General features: G+C 45.1%; 1 protein-coding gene across 1 annotated transcript; it reads left to right on the forward strand.

Moving 5' to 3' along the window:
* The first annotated feature begins 860 nt into the window (after window positions 1–860).
* Window positions 861–14,391, forward strand: LOC140722672 (E3 ubiquitin-protein ligase TRIM39-like). The gene is made up of 4 exons (XM_073037379.1): window positions 861–1,008; window positions 2,239–2,261; window positions 2,349–2,467; window positions 13,838–14,391. The coding sequence occupies exons 1-4, from the start codon at window positions 901–903 to the stop codon at window positions 14,389–14,391; spliced, it is 804 nt and encodes a 267-aa protein (XP_072893480.1). The 5' UTR covers window positions 861–900.
* Window positions 14,392–14,601: the final 210 nt, after the last annotated feature.

Raw genomic sequence — 14,601 nt, forward strand, 5'->3', positions numbered from 1 at the left:
CATCACCTCCCCCACGTTCCCCCTCACGTTGACTCACCCGTCACCTGTCAGCTGGCTCTCATACCCAATCTTTTCATTCTGGCTTCTGTCCCATTCCTTCCCAGTCCTAATGAAGGGTCTTATCCCGAAACACCGACTGTTTATTTCCCCTGAATAGATGCTGCCTGACTCACTGAGTTCCTCCAGCATTTTGTGTGATAATCGGGTTTGATCACCTGTTTCTTTTGATGCATCTTTGTTTCTATTTCCTTCAATCTCTGACTTCCAGGATCAGCTAAAATCTTCCTTAGACTCTCTCACAAAAAAGAAATCAGACTTCCAGGAAAAGGAGCAGCAACAGAAAGAGAAGATTTCCGGAGTTCGGGTGAGGCTTCCTGAGCGGAATTTCTGATATTACTGTCGAGTTTTGCTCCATTTAATGCAGAATAGCCGAGTATCGCAGCTCCAGTGACCTGGGTTCGATCCTGACCTCTGTTGCTGTCTGTGTGGAGTTTGCATGCTGTCCCTGTGACCACAAGAGACTCTGACACATCCCAAGGACATGCCAGATGAATGGCTATTTACCGTTAACCCTGTAAAGGTGGGGAGGGTGTGTGTGAATCAGATGGGAGTTTATGGGTCAATAAGTGAGAATAGGTTTCAGGAAAACGTGAGGGAATGGTGTTGATGGAAATGCTCTCAGAAGTAGATTGGACTCCAAAAGACCGAACTTAACGACCAAAGTAAACAGAATTCAGCAATTCAGTAAATTAATCTTCACCTTTCATTCGACAGGAACAGTCACACAGTGTTCAGACCCACATCACATCCCAGTTTGCTGAACTGCGCCAGATTATCACTGAGAAAGAGCAGAGCTTACTCAGGGATCTCAAAGAAGAAGAGAAGAGGATTCTCGACACAATGGAGAAAAATCTTCTAGCTCTTCAAGAGAATATAAGGATTATTCAGGAGGAAATCACTAAGTTAAAGGAACAGATGGATCAAAAAGACAGTGAGATGTTACTCAAGGTGAGGGATTATATTTCAATTTGTTTCTGTCAAAGGACACTAAATGATCAGTGGTATATTTGAAATAAACACAGCACCGAGGCCAATTCTAACAAATCAATTGTCACTCTGGCGACCTCACACAGAAGGCAGTGAAGGCCAAGTCTCTGGATGCTTTCAAGAGAGAGTTGGATAGAGCTCTTGTAGATAGCGGGGTCAAGGGATATGGGGAGAGGGCAGGAACGGGGTACTGACTGTGTACGATCAGCCATGATCACAGTGAATGGCGGTGCTGGTTAGAAGAGCCGAATGGCCTACCCCTGCACCTATTGTCTATTGTCCCACAACTGGACTTCCACAACTTCTGTATATCCCAGGACAGAATGCAAATTTCTCTGAATGTATTTACTCTGATCATAACACAGAGCTGCTGACTGTGTCCTTAATTCTACATTAATTATCCTCTAAAACTCTCATTAACTCCCATTTCCAGTCACAGGCTGTGAGTGTGTCTGGTGCGGAGGGTGTGACGGTCTCTCTGTCAATCAGTGAGAACAAAGAATTTGACCCACACATCAGACTTATCTTCTGTATTCGGTTTCCATCAGATTAGGGAAACTATTACTGTCTCTTTACTTTTACAGATAACATTCAAATGAACGTTCAATCGTTCAAAACATACCCAGGCCATTCGGCCCATTTTCTCCTCTCAATTTCCCTGCTTCACAATCCTCCTGCCACTTGCTCACCACAGCCAGCAACAGTGCCCCGAAATCTCTGGTCCCTCACGTGTTTATCCAGCCTCCCCATTACATTCAATCTCTGCCGTTCCATTTCAGCCACTCCTGTGGCACTGAGTTCCACATCCTCCTCACTACTTTTCTTGTGGAATTTTTTAAAATCCATCTGGAATTACATCTCCCCATGAGTCTCCCCATAAATAGAGGTACTTCCTCCACCCGCACACAATCACATACATCACTGATCTTAAATTCCTCCATCCTATCAGCCTGACGTCACATCCAGATGATAATGCACAGCCTGTCCTGTCTTCCCTGTAAGTTTCATCCTCTCAGTAATGGTCTGACATTCAGAAACTTTCCCTGTAATTTACCCCGTGGTTCTGCATTGTCCGTGTGTATGAGTGATTGCGGGAGTGGGAATTTTCAACACCTTGTAATGATTTGGCTGAAATTCAGGATGTGGACAGTAAGTCCAAGTCTAATCGCATTTGTGTTTTATTTATTTCAGGATGAAGCTCGTTGGAACAGAAGGTAGGACATGCTCTTTACTGAAACCCTGAATGGATTTGTAAAATAGTTCAGAATAGCAATTTATAACCAGCAGTTTAAAATTTACAGGATTAATGATGATATCCAGGAATTGTCAGTGACAGATGAGACCCTACCGGTTGAAAAATTCGATCACCTCTATTTGTTGAACACAGTGCTGAGAGAAACACTTGATGCTATTAATCGAGGTAAAACTTATAAAGTTTCATTTCTCCTTGTTTATGAAGCTCAATTTAGTTCCAATTTTTGGCAAAGATTGTCTGTAATACTGGGCTGAAGGGGAACTGAAGTTTGTTCCACATCAACCCCACCGACTGGGAGGCATCACTGTCACATGGTCAGCTGGAGATGTCAGACCCCTGGACACACCAGCACAGGGTCACAATACAACCAATACACGGGACTGGCAGATGATCAACGGTGTCCTGATCCCAGGCAAACGCACTAACACACCAGGACATGAGTTAGGATCTACCAGATGAACTGGGAATTTAATACTGATGATAATATTGTAGGGAATAAAAGCAGGTATCAGTGTGGTGACCGGGATTGTCAAGAAAATACACAAGTCCTTCATGTGCCCTGTGAGTGCAGACTCTGATTGACGCAGGTCTTCCACCTTCCGGATCAGCAACTCTCACTGTTGTTAGAGGCAGAAGAGGGGAGTGGTCGTGATCGGGGACTGAATCATCAGGGGAACAGACAGGAGAATCTATTGATGTGAACGGGACAGCCGAATGGTATGTTGCCTCCTGGGTGCCAGGGTCAGGGATGCCTCGAATCGTGTCCGCAGCATTTTAGAGAGGGAGGGAAAAGAGCCAGATATCTTGGTAAATTTGTGACAATGACATTGGAAGTAAAAGCAAAGAGGTCCTGAAAATAGAATTTGGAGAGCTTGGTAGAAAGTTCAGAAGCAGCACCCCCAGGGTTGTAATTTCTGGATTGCTGCCTGTGCCACGTGCTGGTGAGGGTAGAAACAGGATAATTTGACAGATAAACATGGCTGAGAAGATGGTGCTGGGGACAGGGATTCAGGTTCTTGGATCATTGGGATCTGTTCTGGTGGAGGAATGACCTGCTCAAAAGGGATGGGTCGCACCTCGACCCGAGGGAGAACAATATTCTCAGAGAGGTTTGATAGAGCTGTCGGGGAGGGTTTAAACTAATTTGGTGGGGGAGTGGGTGCTCGGGAACTGGAGTGAAGGGATAGGACTGATGGTTAAAATGCAAAGATAGCATGCAGTCAGACTGTCAGATATGGCGGACAGATGAGAGGAGAAAATTACAGCCAGCAGGGTGAGTATCAGTGCATTAGAGATGCAGAATTAAAAAGGGTAGCAGATACAGTACAGAAAGTGTTATATCTCAATGCATGGAGTATGAGAAATAAGGTGGATGATCTTGTTGCACTATTACCGATTGTCAGGTATGATGTTGTGGCCATCACGGAATCGTGGCTGAAGGATGGTTGTAGTTGGGAGCTGAATGTCCAAGGTTACACAATGTATCGGAGGAAGGAAGGAAGGCTGATGGGGTGGTGTGGCTCTGCTGGTAAATCAGCAGCTAGATGTGACATAGGATTAGAAGATGTTGAATCCTTGTGAGTTGAAGTAAGGAACTGCAAAAGTAAAAATGACACTGACACCAGTCATATACAGGCCTCCCAACAGTCAGTGGGTTGAGGCCCACAGATTACAACTGGAAATAGAAAAGGCTGATGAAAAGGACAATGTTATGATAATCATGGGAGATTTCAACATGCAGGGCAATTAGGAAAATCAGGTTGGTAAAGGATCTCAAGAGAGTGAGTTTGTTGAATGCAATGTGATGGCTTTCTAGAGCAGTTTGTCGTTGAGCCTACTCGGGGAACAGCTCTACTGGATTGGGTGTTATGTATTGAACCAGAGGTGAGTAGTTGAAAGAACCCTTAGGAAGCAGTGCTCACAGCATGACTGAGTTCAACTTGAAATCTGATAAGGAGAAAGTAAAGTCTGACATTGTAGTATTTCAGAGAAGTGAAAGAAATTACAGTGGTCTGAGAGAGTAGTTGGCCAAAGCAAATTGGAAGGAGATGCTGGCAGGGATGAGAGCAGAGCAGAAATGGTGTCAGTTTGTGGGAAAATGAGGAAGGTAAAGGATAGATGTATTCCAAAAATAAATAAATACTCTAATGGCAAAATAGTAAAACCGTGGCTGACAAGGGAAGACAAGTTAATGTAAGGGCAAAAGAGAGGGTATACAACTAAACAAAAATTAGTAGGAAGACAGAGGATTGGGAAGCTTTTAAATATCTACAGAGAGGAACTGAAAGAATGATCGGGATGAAAAAAATAAACAAGAAATTGATTTGAATTGAATTGACTTTATTACTTACATCCTTCATATACATGAGGATTAAAAATGTTTACGGTACTTCTAAGAAAAGATGTGCTGGCATTGCAGAAGGTTCATTTCATAAGGATGATTCCAGGAATGAAAGGGTTATCATACAAGGAACGTTTGATAGCTCTGTGTCTGTACTCGCTGGAATTTAGAAAGATGAGGGGGGATCTCATTGAAACCTTTCGAATGTTGAAAGTCCTAGACAGAGTAGATGTGGAATGGATGTTTCCCACGGTGGTGGAGTTCAGGACAAGAGGGCACAGCCTCAAGATAGAGGGGGTTCTACTTAAAACAGATGCGGATAAATTTGTGCCAGCAGCTGGTGAATTTGTGTAATTTGTGTGTATTTAAGGCAGAGCTTGATAGGTTCTAGATTGGACACAGTATCAAAGGTTACGGGGAGAAGACCAGGGAGTGGGGCTGAGGTGGAAAAAAAAAGGATCAGCCATGATTGAATGGCGGAGCAGACTCGATAGGCAAATGGTCTAATTCTGCTCCTCTGTCTTATGGTTATCAGACCACTACATTGAAACATTGTGAGAATGAGCTCGGACACACCAAAAAGCATTGACATGGGTCAAGATTTCATCTCGGGAGAAGCACACACAGCATAACCGGCCTGGCAAAGCTCCCTCACACACATACACAGGAAGGATTGGCAGATTGTAGTCAGAGCCTCTGCAATGTATGTTGTTATTTCCCTCAGTAACCTGGAAACCAGTCTCTTCAGAGACAACCATTTATTGATTTGAACAACTCAATCACATGTGACACACTGTCAACATACACCAGACATGTGACGACACACTGTAACATACAAATTCTTCAATGTGCACAATGTGTATACACACCACATGGATATTTACACACACACACACACACACACACACACACACACACACACACACACACACACACTATCAGAGTGCGGCACACGGCCACAGAAATAGGCACAAATTCCCATTTAGGATTGAAATCTCCCGTCCTTTCCCAGTCTGTCTGTTCTGTGGCACTGAGCTGCCCTCTGACGTGACGTCACATCAACACTTCACAGACAGACTCCGGGGTGAGATTCCTCAGGAGGATGATCTGGGAGGGTTTGACGGATGTTGAACTCACGGCCCACTTCATCAATCTGCAAGACTAAGATGTCTTCTTGAGCATGTCCCATTTGTGTGTATTTGCCCCCCCCCATCCCTCTAACCATTTCCCATCTGTGTACCTGCCCAAATTCATTTTAAAATATTTTATTTTTACCTGTTTCTACAGCGTCTGAGGGCAAATTCCATTTACCAACCTCCGTCTCTATGAGAATGTTACCCGATAGACCACTCAGAAAAATTTCCCGTCTCACTTTCAATCTGAGGCCTCTGGTTCTGTACTCCCATTTCTTGGAAAAAGAAACCTTATTTAAGCTCCTTATGAATTATTTACCTCGATAAGGGGTCATACCTGAACATCCTACACTACAGCTGAATAGCCCAAGCTTATCCACTCTTTTAACCCAAGCCCCCGGTCCTGGTAACATCCTCCTGAAACCTCCTGTCCAGTGTAATGACATCCTCCCCATATTCGGGAACCGGAAATGCAGACAATACTCCAAGTGTGGCCTATCATCGACATCAAAGGCCTTGCTGAATTTCATGTGGACAGTGTGGAATAGGCTGATGAATACAGGACTGAAAGTGTTTTTTTAGATTGGGACAAGAAGGGTGGTGTGGGAGCTAAATTCTGAAGGAAGGCAGTTGTTTGTTTAAACTTCGCGTAGAAGAACGGCAAGACTGCGCAGGACAGCATGGAGAGTTTAAAAAGATGACGACCCTATACAGCGGGCAGCGGAGTGGGTGGCAGCAGAGTGTAGGGCTTTGGCTCAACGGGCTTAGGCGGTAACGGGAAGAGGCGAGAGCGAGGAACCGACTCTTTTTCTCCCCTTGGCAAATCGGCCCGGACGGACGGGGGAATAGCAGGCCACATTAGCGAACGGTTTAAAAAGTTCGTGTGTTTGGCGAAGTAAGTGGGTGAGTAGACCTATCTTTCTTTGTTTCATTCCTGTAGAATTAGGCAGCATGTCTGCAGGGTTAGTGCTTTGTTCAGGGTGTCAGATGTGGGAATCCTGGGAGACCTCCAGCCTCCCTGATAGTCACATCTGCACCAGGTGAACCGAGATTCATCTCCTCGGAGACCGTGTTAGGGATCTGGAGCTGCAGCTTGATGACCTACTGCTTATTAGAGAAAATGAAGAGGTGATAGACAGGAGCTACAGGGAGGTAGTCATCCCTAGGCTACAGGGGTCAGAAAAATGTCAGGAGAGGGAAGGGAAATGCCCGGATAGTGGAGAGCACCCCTGTGGCTGCCCCCCTCAGCAACAAGTATATCGTTTCGGATGCTGTTGAGGGGGATGACCTGACAGGGGACGGCCACGGTGACCGGGTCTCTGGCACTGAGCCTGGCGATGTTGTGCAGGAGGGAAGGAGGAAGAAGAGGAATGCGGGAGTCACAGGAGATTCCATAGTCAGGGGAACAGACAGGAGATTCTGTGAGCCTGGTAGAGATACCCGCATGGTGTGCTGCCTCCCAGGTGCCAGGGTACGGGATGTCTCGGATCGGGTCCGGAATATTCTGAAGGGAGAGGGCGAGCAGCCAGCTGTCTTAGTACATGTTGGTACCAATGACATAGAGAGGAAAAGGGAGGAGGTCCTGAAGAGAGATTTCCAGGAGTTCGGAATGAAGCTGAGAAGCAGGACCTCCAGGGTAATAATCTCAGGATTGATAGATAGATAGATAGATAGATAGATACTTTATTCATCCCCATGGGGAAATTCAACTTTTTTTCCAATGTCCCATACACTTGTTGTAGCAAAACTAATTACATACAAAACTTAACTCAGTAAAAAAAATATGATATGCATCTAAATCACTATCTCAAAAAGCATTAATAATAGCTTTTAAAAAGTTCTTAAGTCCTGGCGGTAGAATTGTAAAGCCTAATGGCATTGGGGAGTATTGACCTCTTCATCCTGTCTGAGGAGCATTGCATCGATAGTAACCTGTCGCTGAAACTGCTTCTCTGTCTCTGGATGGTGCTATGTAGAGGATGTTCAGAGTTTTCCATAAACCTGTGCCACGTGCTAGCGAGGGCAAGAATAGTAGGATCAGGCTGATGAATGTGTGGCTGAGAGGCTGGTGCAGGGGGCAGGGCTTCAGATTCTTGGATCATTGGGATCTCTTCAGGGGGGAAGTATTACCTGTTCAAAAAGGACGGGTTACACCTGAACCATAGCGGGAATGTTTAATAGAGCTGTTAGGGAGGGTTTAAACTAATTTGGCAGGGGGATGGGAAACAGGAATGATAGAGTGGAGGAGGGGGAAAACAGAAATAAATCTAAGATAGTGAGCAGTAAAGATGTCAGGAAGGACAGGCAGGTGATGGGGCAAATTTGCAGCTACTGGGATGTGGTGTAGTGCAATCAAAACTAAAAGTACCAAATACTGGGCCTAAGGTGTTAAACTTAAATACACACAGCATAAGGAATAAGGTGGATGATCTTGTCGTACAGCTACAGATTGGCAGGTATAATTTTGTGGCCATCACTGTGACGTGGCTAAAGGATGCATGTCTCTGAGAGCTGAACGTCCAAGGATACACGGTGTAACGGAAGGATAGGCAGGTAGGCAGAGGGGGTGGCGTGGTTTTATTGGTAAGAAATGATATTAAATGATTAGAAAGCGATGACGTAGGATCGGAAGAATCTTTATGGGTTGAGCTAAGAAATCGCGGGGGTAAAAGGACCCTGATGGCAGTTATACGACCATCATACAATGTGTGGAGCAGGTTAAGACCTACAAGTATCTGGGAGTACAGTTAGACGAGAAGCTAGACTGGACTGCCAACACAGATGCCTTGTGCAGGAAGGCACAGAGTCGACTGTACTTCCTAAGAAGGTTGGCGTCATTCAATGTCTGTAGTGAGATGCTGAAGATGTTCTATAGGTCAGTTGTGGAGAGCGCCCTCTTCTTTGTGGTGGCGTGTTGGGGAGGAAGAATTAAGAAGAGGGACGCCTCACGTCTTAATAAGCTGGTAAGGAAGGTGGGCTCTGTCGTGGGCATAGTACTGGAGAGTTTAACATCGGTAGCTGAGCGAAGGGCGCTGAGTAGGCTACGGTCAATTATGGATAACTCTGAACATCCTCTACATAGCACCATCCAGAGACAAAGAAGCAGTTTCAGCGACAGGTTACTATTGATGCAATGCTCCTCAGACAAGATGAAGAGGTCAATACTCCCCAATGCCATTAGGCTTTACAATTCTACCGCCAGGACTTAAGAACTTTTTAAAAACTATTATTAATGCTTTTTGAGATAGTGATTTAGATGCATATCATATTTTTTACTGAGTTAAGTATTGTATGTAATTAGTTTTGCTACAACAAGTGTATGGGACATTGGAAAAAAGTTGAATTTACCCATGGGGATGAATAAAGTATCTATCTATCTATCTATCTATCATATACTGGCCTCCTAACAGCTGCAGTGAGGTGGACAACAGATTACAACAGGAATTAGAAAAGGTTTGCCAGAAGGGCAGTGTTTTGATATTTGTGGGGGATTTTAACATGCGAGTAGATTGGGAAAATCAGGTCGACACTGGATCTGAAGAGAGAGAATTTGTTGAATGTCTACGAGATGGCTTTTCAGAACAGCTTGTTGTTGAGCCCACTCGGGGATCAGAGGTACTGGATTGGATATTGTGTAATGAATCAGAGGTGATTAGAACGATTGAGGTGAAGGTAGGAGGCAGTGATCGTAACATGATTGAGTTCACTGTGAAATTTGAGAAAGAGAAGCCGAAATCCGATGTGTCGGTATTGCAGTGGAGTAAAGGAAATTACAGTGGCACGAGAGAGGAACTGGCCAAATTTGACTGGAAAGGGACACTAGCGGGAAGGACGGCAGAGCAGCAGTGGCTGGAGTTTATGCGAGAAGTGAGGAAGGTGCAAGACAGATATATTCCAAAAAAGAAGAAATTTTCGAATGGAAAAAGGATGCGACCGTGGCTGACAAGAGAAGTCAAAGCCAAAGTAAAAGCAAAGGAGAGAGCATTCAAGGAAACAAAAATTAGTGGGAAAACAGAGGATTGGGACGTTTTTAAAAGCTTACAAAAGGAAACTAAGAAGGCCATTAAGAGGGGAAAGATGAAAGGAAGCTAGCAAATAATATCAAAGAAGATACTAAAAGCTTTTTCAAGTATATAAAGAGTAAAAAAACGGGTGAGAGTGGATATAGGACAGATAGAAAATGATGCTGGAGAAATTGTAATGGGAGATAAGGAGATGGCTGAGGAACTGAACGAGTATTTGCATCAGTCCTCACTGAGGAAGATAACAGCAGTATACCGGACATTCAAGGGTGTCAGGGAAGAGAAGTGTGCGCAGTCACAATTACGACAGACAAAGTACTCAGGAAGCTGAATAGTCTAAGGGTAGATAAATCTCCAGGACCAGATGGAATGCACCCTTGTGTTTTGAAGGAAGTAGCTGTGGAGATCGTGGAGGCATTAGCAATGATCTTTCAAAAGTCAATTGACTCTGGCATGGTTCCAGAGGAGTGGAGGATTGTAAATGCCACTCTGGTATTTAAGAAAGGGGCAAGGAAGCAAAAAGTAAATTATAGACCTGTTAGCTTGACATTGGTGGTTGGGAAGTTGTTGGAGTCAGTTGTCAAGGATGAGGTTACCGAGTATCTGGAGGCATATGACAAGATAGGCCAAACTCAGCATGGTTTCCTTAAAGGAAAATCTTGCCTGACAAACCCATTGAAATTTTTTGAGGAGATTACAAGTAGGCGAGACAAGGGAGATGTAGTGGATGTTGTGTATTTGGATTTTCAGAAGGCCATTGACAAGGTGCCACACACGAGGCTGCTAAACAAGATAAGAGCCCATGGAATTACGGGAAAGTTACATGCGTGGATAGAGCATTGGTTGATTGGCAGGAAACAGAGTGGTAATAAAGGATCCCATTCTGGTTGGCTGCCAGTTACCAGTGGTGTTCCACAGGGGTCCGTGTTGGGGCCGCTTCTTTTTACGTTGTATATCAATGATTTGGATTATGGAATAGATGGCTTTGTGGCTAAGTTTGCTGATGATACAAAGATAAGTGGAGGGGCCGGTAGTGCTGAGGAAACAGAGAGTCTGCAGAGAGACTTGGATAGATTGGGAGAATTGTCAAAGAAGTGGCAAATGAAATACAATGTTGAAATGTGTATGGTCATGCACGTTGTTAGAAGAAATAAATGGGCATACTATTATTTAAATGGAGAGATAATTCAAAGTTCTGAGATGCAACGGGACTTGGGAGTGCTCGTGCAGGATACCCTTAAGGTTAACCTCCAGGGTGAGTCGGTGGTGAAGAAGGCGAATGCAATGTTGGCATTCATTTCTAAAGGAATAGAGTATAGGAGCAGGGATGTGATGTTGAAGCTCTATAAGACACTGGTAAAACCTCACGGAATTTTGGGCTCCTTATTAATGAAAGGATGTTCTGACATTGGAGAGGATTCAGAGAAGATTGACTAGAATGATTCCAGGAATGAGAGGGTTAACATATGAGGAACATTTTACCGCTCTTGGATTGTACTCCTTGGAGTTTAGAAGAATGAGGGGGAACCTCACAGAAACATTTCGAATGTTAAAATGCATGGACAGAGTGGATGTGGCAAAGTTGTTTCCCATGGTGGGGGAGTTTAGTACGAGAGAGCATGACTTAAGGATTGAAGGGCGCCCATTCAGAACGGAGATGCGAAGAAATTTTTTTAGCCAGAGGGTAGTGAATCTGTGAATTTCTTGTGGCAGTGGAGGCCAGGTCATTGGGTGTATTTAAGGCAGAGATTGATAGGTATCTGAGTAGCCAGGGCATCAAAGGTCATGGTGAGAAGGTGGGGGAGTGGGACTAAATGGGAGAATGGATCAGCTCATGATAAAATGTCGGAGCAGATTCGAAGGGCCGAATGGGCGGCTTCTGCTGCTTTGACTTATGGTCTTATTTGAATGCACCAGTATACGGAATAAGTATCTTGTAGCACAGGTAGAGTTTGGCAGGTACGACTTTGGTCGAAGGAATAAAGGCAGAGACAATTCTGTAAACAGGGCAAAATTCAAAAATCAGAGGTGCAAAGGGACATGGGTGTCCTTGTGCAGGATTCCCTGAAGGTTAACTTGCAGTTTGTGTCGGTGGTAAGATTGGCAAACTCAATGTTTGCTTTCATTTCGAGAGGATTAGAGTACAAGAGCAAGGATGTAATTCTGAGGTCTTATAAGGCTTTGGTCAGACCACACTTGGAGTATTGTGAGCAGTTTTGGGTTGCTTCTATCGGAAAAGATGTACTGGCATTGGAGGGGGTCCAGAAGATTCACAAGAATGATTCTGGGAATGAAAGAGTTAACGTCTGAGGAGTGTTTGTTGGTTCTGGGCCTGTACTCACGGGAGTTTATAAGAATGGCTGATTTATTATCCCTCTCAACCCTATTCTCCCGCCTCCTCCCCATAACTTTTGAGACTCTGACCTATCAAGGTTTACTTATTAACTTCTGCTTTAAAAATCAAACAGAAGAAAATCTGCGGATGCTGGTAATCCAAGCTACACAGGTCCTGATGAAGGGTCACACCAGGTATTAAGAACTTTTCAAAAGCTATTAATGCTTTTTGAGACGGTGATTTGGATGCATATCATATTTTTTTTACTGAGTTAAGTATTGTATGTAATTAGTTTTGCTACAAGAAGTGTATGGGACATTGGAAAAAAAGTTGAATTTCCCCATGGGGATGAATAAAGTATCTATCTATCTATCTATCTATATATCAAACCATCACACTGCCCCACTTCACACTCACAAATGAATGTGAACATTGTAGGAGGTAGGAGGTGTTGTGGATAATGAGGTGGGTTTTCAAAGCTTGCAGGGAGATTTATGCCGGTTAGAAGAATGGGCTGAACATTGGCAGATGGAGTTTAATGCTGAGAAGTGTGAGGTTCTACATTTTGGCAGGAATAATCCAAATAGAACATACAGGGTAAATGGTAGGGCATTGAGGAATGCAGTGGAACAGAGAGATCTAGGAATAACAGTGCATAGTTCCCTGAAGGTGGAGTCTCATGTAGATAAGGTGGTGAAGAAGGCTTTTGGAACGCTGGCCTTTATAAATCAGAGCATTGAGTACAGAGGTTGGGATGTAATGTTAAAATTGTACAAGGCATTGGTACGGCCAAATTTGGAATATTGTGTACGGTTCTGGTCACCGAATTATAGGAAAGATATCAATAAATTAGAGAGTGCAGAGACGATTTACTAGGATGTTACCTGGGTTTCAGCACTTAAGTTACAGAGAAAGGTTGAACAAGTTAGGTCTCTATTCATTGGAGTGTAGAAGGTTGAGGGGGGATTTGATTGAGGTATTTAAAATTTTGAGAGGGATAGATAGAGTTGATGTGAATAGGCTGTTTCCACTGAGAGTAGGGGAGATTCAAACGAGAGGACATGATTTGAGAGTTAGGGGGCAAAAGTTTAAGGGAAACACGAGGGGGTATTTCTTTACTCAGAGAGTGATAGCTGTGTGGAATGAGCTTCCTGTAGAAGTAGTAGAGGCCAGTTCAGTTGTGTCATTTAAGGTAAAATTGGATAGGTATATGGACAGGAAAGGAGTGGAGGGTTATGGGCTGAGTGCGGGTAGGTGGGACTAGGTGAGATTAAGAGTTTGGCACGGACTAGGAGGGCCGGAATGGCCTGTTTCTGTGCTGTGATTGTTATATGGTTATATGGTATGACGGGCCTGTTCTTGTGCTGTACTGCTCTATGTTCTCTGTTCCCAGTTTCAAAGAATGAGAGGAGATCTCATGGAAACACAAAATTCTTTCAGGTGTCAACAGGCAGGAGTGAGGGAGGATGTTTCCCCTGTCTGAGGAGTCAAGGGCCAGGGGTCGCTCTGCTCTCCGTCCAGCATAAAACCCCTGGGGAGACATTAGTTGTCCATCCGCTTTCATCGTGTCAAACTGGAAAGGTTCGTGTCGGCCACCCGACCGCGCCTGAGGCCCAGCGGCCTTTCCCCCGGTCCCCAGGGCCGTGCTGCCCGAGTCTCCCCCCGATCCCCGGGGACTCTCTAATTCTCTGCTTTTCCCCCCAGTCTCTGTCACCCTGGATGTGGAAACGGCGCATCTGCAGCTCGAGGTGTCTGAGGATCGGAAGAGTGTGAGATTGACCCCGACCAGGAGGGATCTCCCTGACACCTGGAAGAGATTCACAGACGGGCCTTGTGTGCTGGGATCGGAGGGATTCACATCGGGGAGACATTACTGGGAGGTGGGGGTGACGGGGAATCGGTTCTGGTGTCTGGGAGTCGCCGCAGAGTCTGTGGAGAGGGAGGGACGGGTCAGTCTGAGTCCGGAGACCGGATTCTGGGTCATCAGGCGGGTTGGTGAAGTGTTACATCGGGATTGTGACGTGATCCGTGTTCTCCCCTCCCCGGAGTCCCGTCTCGCTGCCGGTCCCATCCCCGGGAGGGTGGGAGTTTATCTCAGTTACGAGTCCGGGTCAGTTTCATTTTACAACGCGGAGACCAAGTCCCATCTCCACACCTTCACTGGGAATAAATTCACGGGGAAACTTTATCCTTTCCTCCGGACCTGGGATATAAACCAGTGGCTGAGAATCTGCTCCGGTTCCGCTCCGGGTCTGTAAACGGGTCGGGTCCCGGGTCCGGCGTCAGGAGTAAAGTTCCAGTAAATATAAATGTGCGGAGAGTGCAGCTAAATACGTGGCTAAGGAGATGGTGCAGGAGGGAGGGCTTCATGTTTCTGGACAATTGGGCTTTGTTCCCGGGAAGGTTGGACCTGTTCCGATGGGACATTTGCCCCTGAACTGGAGGGGGACTAACATTCCTGCGGGTAG

Source organism: Hemitrygon akajei, unplaced genomic scaffold (genome assembly GCF_048418815.1).
Source record: "Hemitrygon akajei unplaced genomic scaffold, sHemAka1.3 Scf000083, whole genome shotgun sequence".
Classification (NCBI taxonomy): domain Eukaryota; kingdom Metazoa; phylum Chordata; class Chondrichthyes; order Myliobatiformes; family Dasyatidae; genus Hemitrygon; species Hemitrygon akajei.

Excerpts from the sequence above, each read along its gene's own strand:
- LOC140722672 (XM_073037379.1), top strand. The coding sequence starts at position 901 with ATGGAGAAAAATCTTCTAGCTCTTCAAGAGAATATAAGGATTATTCAG. Across the intron at positions 2,262-2,348 it reads GAAGCTCGTTGGAACAGAAG|GATTAATGATGATATCCAGG; the intron begins GTAGGACATGCT and ends TAAAATTTACAG. Across the intron at positions 2,468-13,837 it reads ACTTGATGCTATTAATCGAG|TCTCTGTCACCCTGGATGTG; the intron begins GTAAAACTTATA and ends TTTTCCCCCCAG.